Genomic DNA, 13,017 nt, shown 5'->3' with positions numbered 1-13,017 from the left:
CGTCTCGTTCACGTGGAAATATCAACGTCGAGTACTTTGCGATAGGCGTTTCGATCAACCACAAGTGTTAATCGCTCCTCCTATTTCTCCACCTCTTGCTTACAACCTTCAAATTATTTCATCACCAACTAGGTCCCCTCTATAATTAACCAATCAAACAAATTGACATGAATTATTGGAAATAACTGGAAATAGTGAAATGTCATATACAATAGTTTAAACCGAAAATTGTTCGGATAACCGAGTAATTCCGATAATAAACGTTCGCACATAATGTGATTATACCAATAAGTGTTTGTATGTATCATGGGTCGGATAATAGACGCTCGGCATTAACTTGTTCGAATGAACGAGGTACGGGTAAAGAAAGTTTTGCTCAAAAAATTTTATTTATAAATTATTTTCCTTACGGGTGAGGATATTCTGTTGGTGGTTTGTAATTGATGTTCATATCAAAAGTTTTAAGTTTCTGATTTTCTAAAATGATAAAAGCACGAATGCTTGTCTTCATTTGGAACTTTTGTCTCTGCAGACATTAATTGAAGTAAATTTGTGCGATAGAATTCAATATACGATTTAATGAAACTTAAAATAATTTATTCATTTTTGCAATGAAGGTTTTGTAACGACATGCGAGTACGTATAGTTAGTCGCATTATTTAAGATAGTAAATTAGCGATCAAAAGCTCGTCCCTACATAAAATTGCGAAAGTATCCTTTTTACGACGTGACAGCTGACCTCTCGATTGATTATTGCTAACTCCACAACAACGGCGAATACCTGAGAGATAAGTCATATGAAACTATCATCAATATGCTGTGAATAATAGTTTCATTTAAGTACAATCATCTGCACCTTGTCTAAGGAACGTCACTATACATACATACAATCGAGAAAAGAAACAAGTGGACAGCTGGTGGAGGCAGGTTCAATTAAATTTAATCGCACTGGTACTAGTGCCATAATATTCAAGTTTTATTTATTATATATCCTTATAGATTTTTTGGTAAATGATTGAAATTAATATTTACATCTCCCCTATCCCAAAAGATCCCTATTTAACGAAACTGTATCTATACTTATATCTACTATCTGTCCACTTATTTTTGTCTGCAACTATATAGTAGTAGAATCATAGTAGAACTATATATTATAATTTTTCGAAGTATCCAAATCATTATGGACAAGAGTGGATATTCACTCGTGAAAACATGAAAGCGCTTTCCCTAGTTCAAGTACAAATTCGCAATACTCTATCATCATGACAAGGACAATAAACGCATAGCGAAAGCTGTATCTCGGTCAAGGCAAGATAATCAAGAATCACACGAAATTATTATTTTTCACACGATATTCTTCCATGCCATCCGCTGGCCTTCGTCTTACGTTCTCCGTGTCCACCTGTTTTGTTCGATATTTTTGGAGAAACAAGTATCTCACGGCCGACTTTCCTCGTCGATGGGGGCAAGTGCATCGTCGTGGTCAGAAGAAATGACGGTTGCGGAAATGCAATTTCGCCCGAGAACGGCATTTCGGTTCGAAGCCCCTCTTGACCGATCGTGACTCGTGTTGTCTCGCTATTGCGACAGAACGGCTCCTCGTTACCTCTCATGTAGATGCAGCAGTACGACCTTTGCAGTAACGTTGCGCGATTGAAAGAAGACGAAGAAGAACAGTGATAGAAGAAGGATGTAGTACCTGACGAAATTCGGAACTCACTTTTTGTCTAGCGAATATCTTAATGTTCCGTGAGATTCGTATCTAGAATCTTACGTTTATGATATTTATGAAATACGCTCAAAAACGAAACAATGATTACATAAAACGGAATTGTCGTATAGAGGAAAGTTTTCGATCTTGCAGAATTTATATTAATTTACCTGCAAATTTTTTACTTAAATTAGGATTTTATTTGGTTGATTTGTTAAATAAATAATTTTTTCACATATTCGACATATCTTTATTACCATTACTGCTCCAAATGATGCCAATTAACTTAGTATTAACTTATATTATTAAAATAATTTGTTCGTTTCTTATTATTTAACATCTCTGTAATATTGTAATTTTTCTCTGTAATTTGTATTTTCATCTCTGTAATTTTTGTATTGGAAATTGACAAAATCTGCCCTTCTGTTTTAAACACCTTATACGTACAAATATGTATATAGAGAATTTTCTCATGCTCTTACATATAATAGAATTTACACATTCACTAAAATCATCCGCCTTTTCACAGTTTCCTATGAGAATGTATAATCGTTTAACGAATTTTACGAGAGTTACGTCATTGGAAAAGAAACATCAGCTATTACATCATTTCAAGAGAAAGGGTAAACGCGCATTATTAAGTATGGTAACGTACAAGTCGGTAAATGCATTTCCTTTACGCGACTATGGAAAATTCCTCGCTATTTTTTTTATTCCTTTATAAGACGTTATTATCATTCTTGAATGTGTTACTTATTTTTGTATAATCGATTAAAAAAATGTGTGAGATCAAACAGATACTTCTCCTGGAACTGTTGAGTGCTAAAAATGGCTTAAAAAAAAAACAGGGTTTAGAAGTTTAATATGTATTAATATTCTTAATAAATGCTTGTAGGAGTTATTTCTTCACCTTGAACTAAACATGTATATAAAAAAATCTTAAAAAATAAAATATGTGAGAAGAGAAATCGTTGAACTTGTCTATATTTTTTAGCCAAAGGTATAAATTGTGTAATACCTGAAATAATACGATAATATTTCAAAGTAAAATAGATTCATATGTACAAAAAACAGCATCTTCTTTATAAAAGCATTTACTTTTTCCTTTATAAAAGAATTATTACAGGTCTTAGAATAGATTCTTATTTTATCAAGTTACTAATCATCTTTGTTAATTTTATTTTACATTCTTTTGCGCCTTTTCCCAAGCGGGCATATTTCGGGCCATTTAAGCGAACAGTAATAAAGTCACGTTCTATTGCCATTTTATGATTCTCTTTATAATTACAAGATGGTTTTAATCGAATTGCTAAGATTCGTGTGATCAAAATGACATCAAATATTCGCACCAATTAACCCCTTGACGTACAATTTAATTGAGACTAAATCGACATTATATACTTCGCATATGATAATTACTATCATTATTTGTAAACATTGCATTGTCATGACGAGTCAAATTCATCGCTTAAGATCAAATGATGTATGATTAAACTTCCAAAAATCCTTAACAACTATACCATGATTAATCTACATGTTTCAAAATCATATCCTATCGACCAATATTCCCAGTTGCACTTACATAATCAACAAATACGTACATACGTACACAGTACTACTATCCATCGTCTTTTAACTCAACCAAGTTGGCCTCAAGTCCAGTCAACTAATGTTCCGTCATATTCGTTAAACAAGATCTTTCCATCTGATTTTTCCATCGCTACATAAGTCAACAAGATGGTAAAAGCTCGACGAATGGACCGATGAAAGCAGATGAAGTGGTGATTGTCAACGTTTACTCACGTTTTCCATGTTGTTGTCGGTACAGAAAGATTATCGTGATGTAATTGCGCATCTGACACGAGCATATTGTCGACGTACACTGATATCGTGTGTCGGAAACCGCGTGGAAGAAGTACAAACGAAACAACGCAGGCTCGTTGACATTTCTGCAATTTCACACGTTTTTTACCACGATTCGCGGCTAAGCAAATTAACTGTGCAATTATCGCCGCGTTCTCTTATGCTGCTGGCGAAATTAAGTCCTCCGCTCTTTCTATGTATCTTGCAAATCGACAGAATGCTAATGGTTCGCGCAGAAGATACAGTCGCGTAACGCGTTTTACTGAAATATACCAGCATATGAGCATATAAATCGTTTGGTCAGTTTGTGATGATAGTGTGTTTGTGATAAGGATTTTATCAAAATGTGCAAATTAATGATGAATCGGTAATTAGAAGAAACGCTTACTAACTTTTTAGTTATTGAAAATATAACAGTAACATATTGCACTGCTTACTATATACAGAATATTCTACGAGAAAACAATGTTTCTTTTATAAATCTAATTGTATTGTTAATCTTACTAGAGTTTATTATTATTTCTGCTTCTTAATAGATGTGGTATAATATTCTTTAATATTCATGTGAATTTATGCTATTTTTAATCTCTATAGATTTATCATGATCCGAATAAATAATTCTACGAAAAGAATTTATATTTATATTGAAACAAATGAAATTAAATCTTCGTTGCATTAATCCCGAGTTATTATAAAAGTCATAAAAGAATGTATAAAAATATACCAAGTATGCGAAGACATCAATCATAAGAGTTACTATTTATCTTAATTATTTATAGAAGCGTTAATTGTTCGAGTTCCATTATTTTGACGTCTTTATTTCCTTTATTATTGCATAAGAATGCAGAAGTATAAACCACTTTACTTGCTAGAGAGCCGGTCATGATATAAGAGTTACAAAACCTTAAAAATGACTTTCATCGCAATTTTTAATCAGTAGGAAAATATAACCTTAGAGATGATGTAAAGGTATGTATTCGCTGTGATAGATTATAATAAAAACGTAGTAACATTCTACTCGAAGAAGCTACTTTCAATGTGTAACTTTTAAAGAACGCAAGAGTCAAGTGCCTCTTCTAAATGTTTGTATTTCGTCATCTTAAATTATCAAATTAAATATTATATATAGAATCGATTTGCAACAGCGTGGATCTCATATTTTCATCCTGCACAGAAATAACTTCAATTAAGGACTCAATAGGGGTTTTATTACGACAATAAGAATATTGTAGAAAGAAATTCTATTATTTTCAGCTGCATCTAACAATAAATAAGTTACTGACGTAGTGCAATTATCGTATGCTACGCTATTTCAACTGAGGCTACATTTATTCGACCTTGAATGCACAGTCGTAGAGAAAATTACAACATTCTTCAATTTTAATGTAAAAAGTGACGATGATTAATCAATTAAAGGTAAACGTCCCTCGAATGATAAACATTCGTTAGAAATGTTAATATTAAAATTAAATGCATCATTTTCTCATTTATCAAATAAAGAGTTCATGATACTGATTCATGATAGTAAATAATTACTGGACAACTTAATTCGAAAGTATATTCCGCTTAATTAAATTACCCAATTTTTTAATTTTTATTATACATTACGATATTCAATATATTTCTTTTAAACTATTAAATAGCAGATCTCTTAATGTGTGTCAAAAATATAGATATCTTTTAAAATTTAGTAGTAATAGTGTTATTACTGTAAAATTTATTAGTTAAAAGTAATAATACTTCATAAATTACTGATATTCACGATACCTTATACATTTAACATTTTCTAGGTATTAAAATCTTATGCAATTATACACATTGACCAACATGACTGTCCATTAAACAAAATACATTAAAGAAACGTTCAATAATGAATTGGACAACGTCTGCGCATTTGCATTTGAACAGATTATCACGCGGAAAATTAAAGTTAACAGGTGGATGGGAAATTCACCATAGTAGATATTTATTCAGGTTCTTGTAACACGCAATGGAATATTTAAAGATTACGTAAAATCAAAGTTGTTTTATTGTATAGATTGCAACGAGATCAAGAAGAATGGATCGTGATTTCCGGTAGTGTCGTTATCTTCGCTTGATAAACTTCGCAATTTGTATTTTACGTATTCAGACTTTTAATTGTGGACTTGAATTTATTTTAATTTGTTCAAACAAACATACGATAGTTTCAAAATTTTATATACCAACTATTTCATGTATTTTCATTCTTTATATCGAAAACGAACAATCATGTTTAAAGTATATGTACAAATATATTCTTATTCGCTGACTACCGTTCAATTTAAATGCTTTATATACCTATTACCATATTAATTTCCTTAGATATGCAATTTACAGTCACACCTATTATTCCGATACACGTTCCCTCGCTCCTCTCATATTTCCTGAAATCGATGACACAGGCATAAATCATCGATACTGATAATAATTAATTGACAATGCTACTAAAAAACATTTGAAAACATTACAATAGATTTATCTAACGAGATGTAATTAATCCTTATTGAAATATGTACGTACTTTAAAAAATATCTGTTAATCTATTCACTAAACTAGATGGATAAGAATTCCATATTCATTACAAAAAATAAAAAATATAAAATTAAACCAAAAGAAAACGAAAGAAAAAGAAAAATTAACAATTTTGTTAAAGTATAATTCTGACAACATTAAAGTTCAATTTCTTCATTAAGTAAACCGTATAGTTGCATAAATATCCGCAGTTTATATATGGTCGTTTTCAATCCATTAATCATTCATCTTCATTAATATTTTGGATGATATACAATCTAAAAATAAAAATTCAAAGGCAGATTTTACTACATATTATTTTTAAAGCAATAACATTAATTACTTTTTATTACTAGTTTGTGATAACTATTGTACTGGGAAATTATTATTTAAAAAATTCCTCAAGAAAGTTATTGAATAAATCATTAATATTTATTTTATTGTAGTTAAATTAAAATATCTTTAATGACGATACCTGTGAGCAAAAATTAAATTATACAAACGAATCTATATTTTCGAAAGGAGAATTAATAAAAAATAGATGATCATTACACGGAAATGCGTACAAGTAATGACTAAACTGACATTTCAATATCCTTATAACGATTTCACTTTCAGATGCTTCTCATTATGCCTCGAAGTCCCTTTGACCGTCTATCATGGCATCTACTTGAAATAACACGAACTATCATTAAATGTGAAAACATAGTTGGCAACTTCTTAGGTTTCATAAATTTTTAATTGCGAATAAAAGACGTGCCAGTAACATTTTTATGCAATTATCAATACAAGCAAATATATTTTGTTCAAGAAAAAAAATTTATTGGACGTTAATCATTCAGAATGACGCGTGCAGTTGGCAAGAATTCTAATCGATCTGTATCGTCGAGAAATTGCATAATATTGATTGGAATTTCAGAAGTCAAATGCAATGCAATTTAAACTATTCAAATTGAATACAACAATAAAATAATTCAAATAAGGTTGAGATTAGATTGAAGCTCTTTCGCTTGAAATGTACTTGGGAATTGGTTTTCAAAGAAAAATCTTTGATCTTGAAAACTAAATTTATTTTGAAATTTAATAGAGAAGAATTCAGATAAAATAGAAATTATTTGTTATTAATTTTATTAACAAAAAACAATTTCTCTTTATTTATAATATTTGTAATCCAGTATTAATGTACAATAAATTAAACATAGGTAAAACAAAATTTGTATGAGTAATTCTGAAAGAAAATACTGAATTAGTGACAATAGGTCATTTACCTGAAATCCTTTACGTTCGATCTTCCAACGCCCGTTAAAATTATAATAGCAAATATAAAAAATTACGTAACCGAAGAGAAAAAGTGAAATGAAGAGGACAATCGTATAAATTCCCGTATTTTCGATTTGGAATCTTACTAAAAAACCTACTTCGATGAGCATTCTATTCAAAATTGGCAAGGTTTCTAAAGTGACTTATGAATGAAGGCATATGTATATTTTTACTTTTCGAGTCGAAAACAGACGAGAGAGAGAATTGTATAATATGTATGATTTTCGATACACTGTAACATCCACGGAAGGAAAGGAAAGGGAAAAAGAAGTGAAGGGAAGGAGAGAAGACGCCTGGAGACGCGGTAGCCGAAGGCATCCTCCGTATCTTCTTCTGAAATGGCAAGGTCACCGGTAGTTACGTCACTAACTTTCCTCGGCTCTTCTCGGCGTTGTACGCGCGCCGAGAAAAGCAAATGTCACAATTACCAAGGACGCACGGCCGCGTGTACGTTGCCTCGAGGCTTCGACTTCGACGACCAAACGAGCTAGGGGGGTAGGTATTGGCTGGTTCGCAGATTCGGCTTTCACATTCGGTTGTAAGGCAACAGGTAGCCGCGGTTTCTACGCCTTTGTCTATCCGATGAGTCTCCGGCAATCATTCGGGTTATGAAATCGCTAACATCTTGTGAGTTAGATGTTGAGACCGTTCCACGTCTCCTCTTCAACGAAAAAGATAAAGAAAAAAAAGAAAAGAGTTTCTATTACGAACGAGCCATCTCCAGCTTCTCGTAATATTATTACGGTTTTTTTTTAAACATTGATTAACCCTTCCGGGACTAAATATTTGTTTCTGTAGTCTGTGAGAAAAATTGTTTCTTTATTAACTATAAATTTATTGGATGACATGTTTGTGATTCTTCGGGTTTTCATCGTGCTTGTAATAGTACATCTTGCTGTGTACCAATATTTCATGAACATCCCAGCTCATTATTTTCTTCAAAATAGACCTGGATCTGTGTAAGAATCTCTTCAACAAATAATTCTGCATTTTAAAGAGAAAAAACTACTTTAAATTACATCGATACAAAATATCATGAATCATCATCTTATCGATTACAAAAGTCACAACCAAGAGATTACTTATTTAAACTACTAAAAAAAGGAAACAGTCAATGAATCATAAGTATCGATAGCATAAAACTTGATCCAGAGTTATAGTATAGTAAATGACGACGGGAAATGAAAGATGTATGCTCAACGTGGTCAACTGGCACCGTGATTGAACGATGAAGAATCTTCTTGTAATTGACGCTTTATGTTTCTGTGTCAATAAAATACAAGATAATTTTTGAATCCGACTATTCGACTATTTATAAAATTCTTAGTTAATAGACGTAAGTGTAGACGAATTTCCCGATTACCTATATTTAGTAGAGTTCAATTTACAAGGTAAGTGTTATTGTAATCTAAACATAGATGAACTTGACGTGACTCGACTCATATACTCTGTGTGAACAGGAACTATCGTTTTACTACACAGAGAAGCAAAAGGTCCTTGACATTGCTGACGAAGTTCCTTCGGTAAAGTCCAGTTCAAAGATACGTTTCATTGTAATATTTGAATGGCAGGGATAGCAGGTGCACAAATGCCATTTCGACCGAGAATAACCACTTGCCTAATGAACATGCAATCGATTTCATTAAACAGTCACATCATTCAGAAATACGTTTTAATGTTCTTTCGCTAATTTGCCATTCCCTTTAATCGTTTATCAGGGAGATTTAATACCTGCAAAATTAAATTATTATTAAATGCAGGTAATTTATTGCACAAAGTAGATGATGTCTTAAGGGTGTTATTCAGACAGATAATTTTCATATCAATAAAATAACTGATGCTAATATCTAATATGGATAATATTTTTTTTTTTTTCATTAGAAGAGAAAATATATTTTTACAGAAGAGGAAGATAAGTTCCTTGTGGAAAGAAACCTGTATTGGAGGAATAATAATATTTCACAATATTATAAAATAAAATTTCTTAGGATGAAATATAAGAACATCTATCACAAATAGTGACGTGTCTTCCAAAAAATGAGACGACCAATTAAAAAAATTAAAATTACATTAAATTTTTACAACTGAAGGTTCACGACAAAAACGAGCCTTAGTGTATAATCAGCAGTTAAACTCACTATATAATAAGCCAACTATCTGACTATAAAATACATTCAGCAGCTATATATTTATCATAGACCTTTTGCCAGAAAAGTCCTCCTCCTCCCCAATTTTTACATCATCCAACATCATTCCTCTCACATCAAACAATGTCATTTTTCTTTATCGACACCGACTATTTTCATGTAATGCAAAGATCACACCTATAATAGACAAAGACATCAGTCAAACGTGAAACATGCAAATAATACCTTACTAAACAACGTAGAAGCGAACAAGCTACGCTTTAACTCTACTCATAAACACTAATGTCTTTAACATGTTCTCTGCCACGTGGGTCAATGGTAACCTATGATAATGATCAATAGTAAGCCTACGTATTTCCATTCGGTGAACAAATGTTTCCTTGATCCATTATTTAAACAATGTAAATAAAAAAAGAGAAAGGAAGGCACAGATACAATTCAATGTGTTATCACTATTTCATTAATATTCATATACAATGACATAATTTCTAACGCCGGTTCTTGTCATCAGATACATTTTTCATTTGTCATGACATATTTCGAGTATCATTTTGAATAAACAGGATAAATAAAAATATCTTTTTTTATTACATTGTGTTAACATTCTTTTTTCTCGTAATTCTCGATAATAATTTAGCTTCGACATTGTAAAATTCTTCTTATGCTTGTTTACAACTTCTATCGGGATATTCGACTTTCTTACAGCGCAAGAGCGTATTAACAAACGCTTCTCCGGAGGAAAGACACTTGCACCGTTGCATCTCGAATGCATCTTAGCACCGTTAGGGGAGAGACTGATCCGCGAATCTCCGACAAGTCTAATGCCAGGTGGGGATGCAACACCCGTGATTTTCCGGCTATATAAAGGCAGATGCACCGTGGATCCTTGGTATCACGTATCGGTCGTTGTTTAAGGACGAAGGGACAGAAAAGTCCAGTTCGCACGAGAAAGTTCTCGCCATGAAGACGGTGGGTTGCGCATCTAGATACAAGAAGAAATCGTAACACGTTAGGCGTCGCTTGAATCCGTTCCGCGTTCTCTCGTTACAGATAGGGAGCAGCCGATGATCTCGGCCCCACAGACTCCGAAATTTTTTTTACGTAACAGTGAAAGTGAAGAGGACTGTGACATTTGTGCGTGTGGCGATGTTTCACGCACCGATGATTAATCGTAATTTCGCCGAGAGGCGATAACGGGCCGTTGCGAATCTTGCTTGAAAAATAAGCTCCGAGTTCGGAACCGATTTACCTTAATTACTCGATTACATTTTCCATTGTGATATCGTAACCGTATATTTTTTCCAATTATATTCCTCGCATGTGAGCGTTGATATGACGTAACATCATCCATGTATTGATACAATTTATCCGTATTACGTTGTACGTAACACAATAAGGTAGTATCTTGAAACGTTAGACATTCCTCGGGATTTGTTGTTATAATCTGGATAATTCGAGTGGTAGAAGAAATCGTTGAAAAAGTCCGGGTTTGAGTCTGGACAGAACATGCCCAATCGACCGATTACATGCTGGTTACATAATAAAATCGTTGAAACGTCTTCTATGGTAGTGATGAGCCTCAGATTGAGTTGAGATGAACATTCGGTTTCAAAATTCACGTTTTGTAAAGAGACACGTAATTTTATAAAAATAACATTTAGTAAAACCGTTGTCGAATTGCGATGTATTCGTATCGGGTAATCGTATCAGAGTATTTAGAAACGATTAATTTGTAAATCTGGGAGAAGTAGAAGTTAATTTTTTTGCATAGAATTCTGAATATACAATTATAAAAGAAAAATTGAATATTTTTGCAAAATAGAAATTGGTAACAGTTAAAAGGTAATGTTATTAAATCATTAAGTAATCTTTATTTATACAGATCCTCATCTTCGTGACAGCGATAGTGGGAGCTCTCGCTGCGCCCCAGTTGAATCCAAATGAAATCACGATAGTAAAACAGGAGGAGCAAAACAATATTGGAGTAGGTGGATATCACTTTAGTTACGAACAGAGCGATGGCCAAAAGAGGGAAGAAACTGCGGAATTGAAAAACGAAGGTACTGACGATGAATCCCTTGATGTTACCGGTAGCTTCTCCTTCACAGCGCCAGATGGTCACACTTATAGGTAAATATTCACAAAATGTACTGGATTTAATTATAATTAAATACTTATACAAAACTTGATATGTATTTTGATCATTTCTGTGAGTAATAATGAAACATAAAGTATGAATTTACTATACAAATAATAAAAAAGGCAATATACATAGTCTTAAACAATACGAAAGGATTTCAAATGTTTTCAATTTTAAATGGTTTAAGGACATGTATGTGCGTCCTGGATCCTCTTGCGTAATAATTTAACAACCAATGATATTAATAACTTACTAAGTTATAAGCTACAGATTTTAAATTTCTGTTTTGTAATTTCGCAATTTATCGTCAAATGTCATAAACAGAAAAATTACACCTTTCCATTCTAATAGTGATGAAAGATATATCAAGAACATAATTATTTGATTAAAGGGTTGATTACACCGCTGACAAGGATGGATTCCACCCCACTATTAATCTCGTTTCGAAATAGGAAAACCTAAGAACTGAAGTTCCGCGCTATCCTTATCTAGGGCTTTCCGATCATCGACACAAGCTAGTATAAGTGTATTAAAGTAATCGTATACGTACCTTAAAATCGCGTGGCACGCGATTCACTGTTCACAAGCGTGATCATTCTCGAAAGTATTGATCGTCGGTTCGAAGCAATCAGTTCATTTTCTTCAGCATTATGTACTTGTCATTTATTTTTCACGTTTATTAACATTAAAATTATAATTTGAGATGACAATAACAGCGATCAAAGGGGACGCACGATATCGAATGAATATTCGATGCTATAATGAAATTTGACAAAAGAGGAGAATTTTAAAAAGAGGAGTGAATTTAAGAGAACAAATTGTAGAAAAAAATTGTATAGTATGACAAAGAATATATGGTTAAGATAAAAAAATAATCATTAAAATAATGATGATCTAATTTCTGAAATAAAGAGTATAATAAGTAAAGAAATGTTCATACAAACGTTCGTTTGTATGATATAAATAGTTAGGACAGCAATGTATGTTCTGATTGCATTTGTGAAACGCGTGCCACTGTATAAACAAGTTATTTTAAATAGTTCTGAGGAACTATTGATAAACATTTTGAACGAGAGGCGTTAGAAGTTCCATTCACGATCTATTTTGGAAGAGGCGACGACGAAGCGCTCATTTACACGCTTTAGAATTCGTGTGAAAATGAGTAATCTTTTTGTACCCTTACTGTATGTATGTAACAGAACACCAATTGCGCAAATAAATATATACACAAATTAACATGTACGAGTTATAACTTTGTCAATCTCCCTTTAAGAGTGTTGAGTACATGCAACGAGGTCAACTGA

At 32.4% G+C, this 13,017-nt stretch overlaps 1 protein-coding gene and 1 long non-coding RNA gene across 3 annotated transcripts; both read left to right on the top strand.

Annotated features, from left to right (window-relative positions):
- Nucleotides 1-3,801: 3,801 nt before the first annotated feature.
- On the top strand, nt 3,802-6,271 carry LOC125385240. Of its 2 annotated transcripts, none has more exons than XR_007224300.1 (3): nt 3,802-3,941; nt 4,829-4,990; nt 5,365-6,271. It is a non-coding gene; the product is annotated as an uncharacterized LOC125385240 (long non-coding RNA). The 2 variants fall into 2 exon arrangements; XR_007224301.1 differs by having other exon boundaries at nt 3,802-4,543.
- A 4,138-nt stretch (nt 6,272-10,409) lies between these two features.
- On the top strand, nt 10,410-12,949 carry LOC100647447 (flexible cuticle protein 12). The gene is made up of 3 exons (XM_012319928.3): nt 10,410-10,542; nt 11,456-11,703; nt 12,105-12,949. Exons 1-3 carry the CDS (start codon nt 10,534-10,536, stop codon nt 12,163-12,165), a joined length of 318 nt encoding a protein of 105 aa, XP_012175318.1. The 5' UTR covers nt 10,410-10,533; the 3' UTR covers nt 12,166-12,949.
- The last annotated feature ends 68 nt before the right edge of the window (nt 12,950-13,017 follow it).

The sequence above is a fragment of the Bombus terrestris genome, chromosome 6, assembly GCF_910591885.1.
Source record: "Bombus terrestris chromosome 6, iyBomTerr1.2, whole genome shotgun sequence".
NCBI classification, from domain to species: domain Eukaryota; kingdom Metazoa; phylum Arthropoda; class Insecta; order Hymenoptera; family Apidae; genus Bombus; species Bombus terrestris.
The sequence above is the reverse complement of the archived record's forward strand: the minus strand, read 5'-3'. Positions and strand labels throughout refer to the sequence as shown.

Coding starts and splice junctions, on each gene's coding strand:
- LOC100647447 (XM_012319928.3), top strand. Junction 11,704..12,104: donor CCAGATGGTCACACTTATAG/GTAAATATTCAC, acceptor ATTTGATTAAAG/GGTTGATTACACCGCTGACA.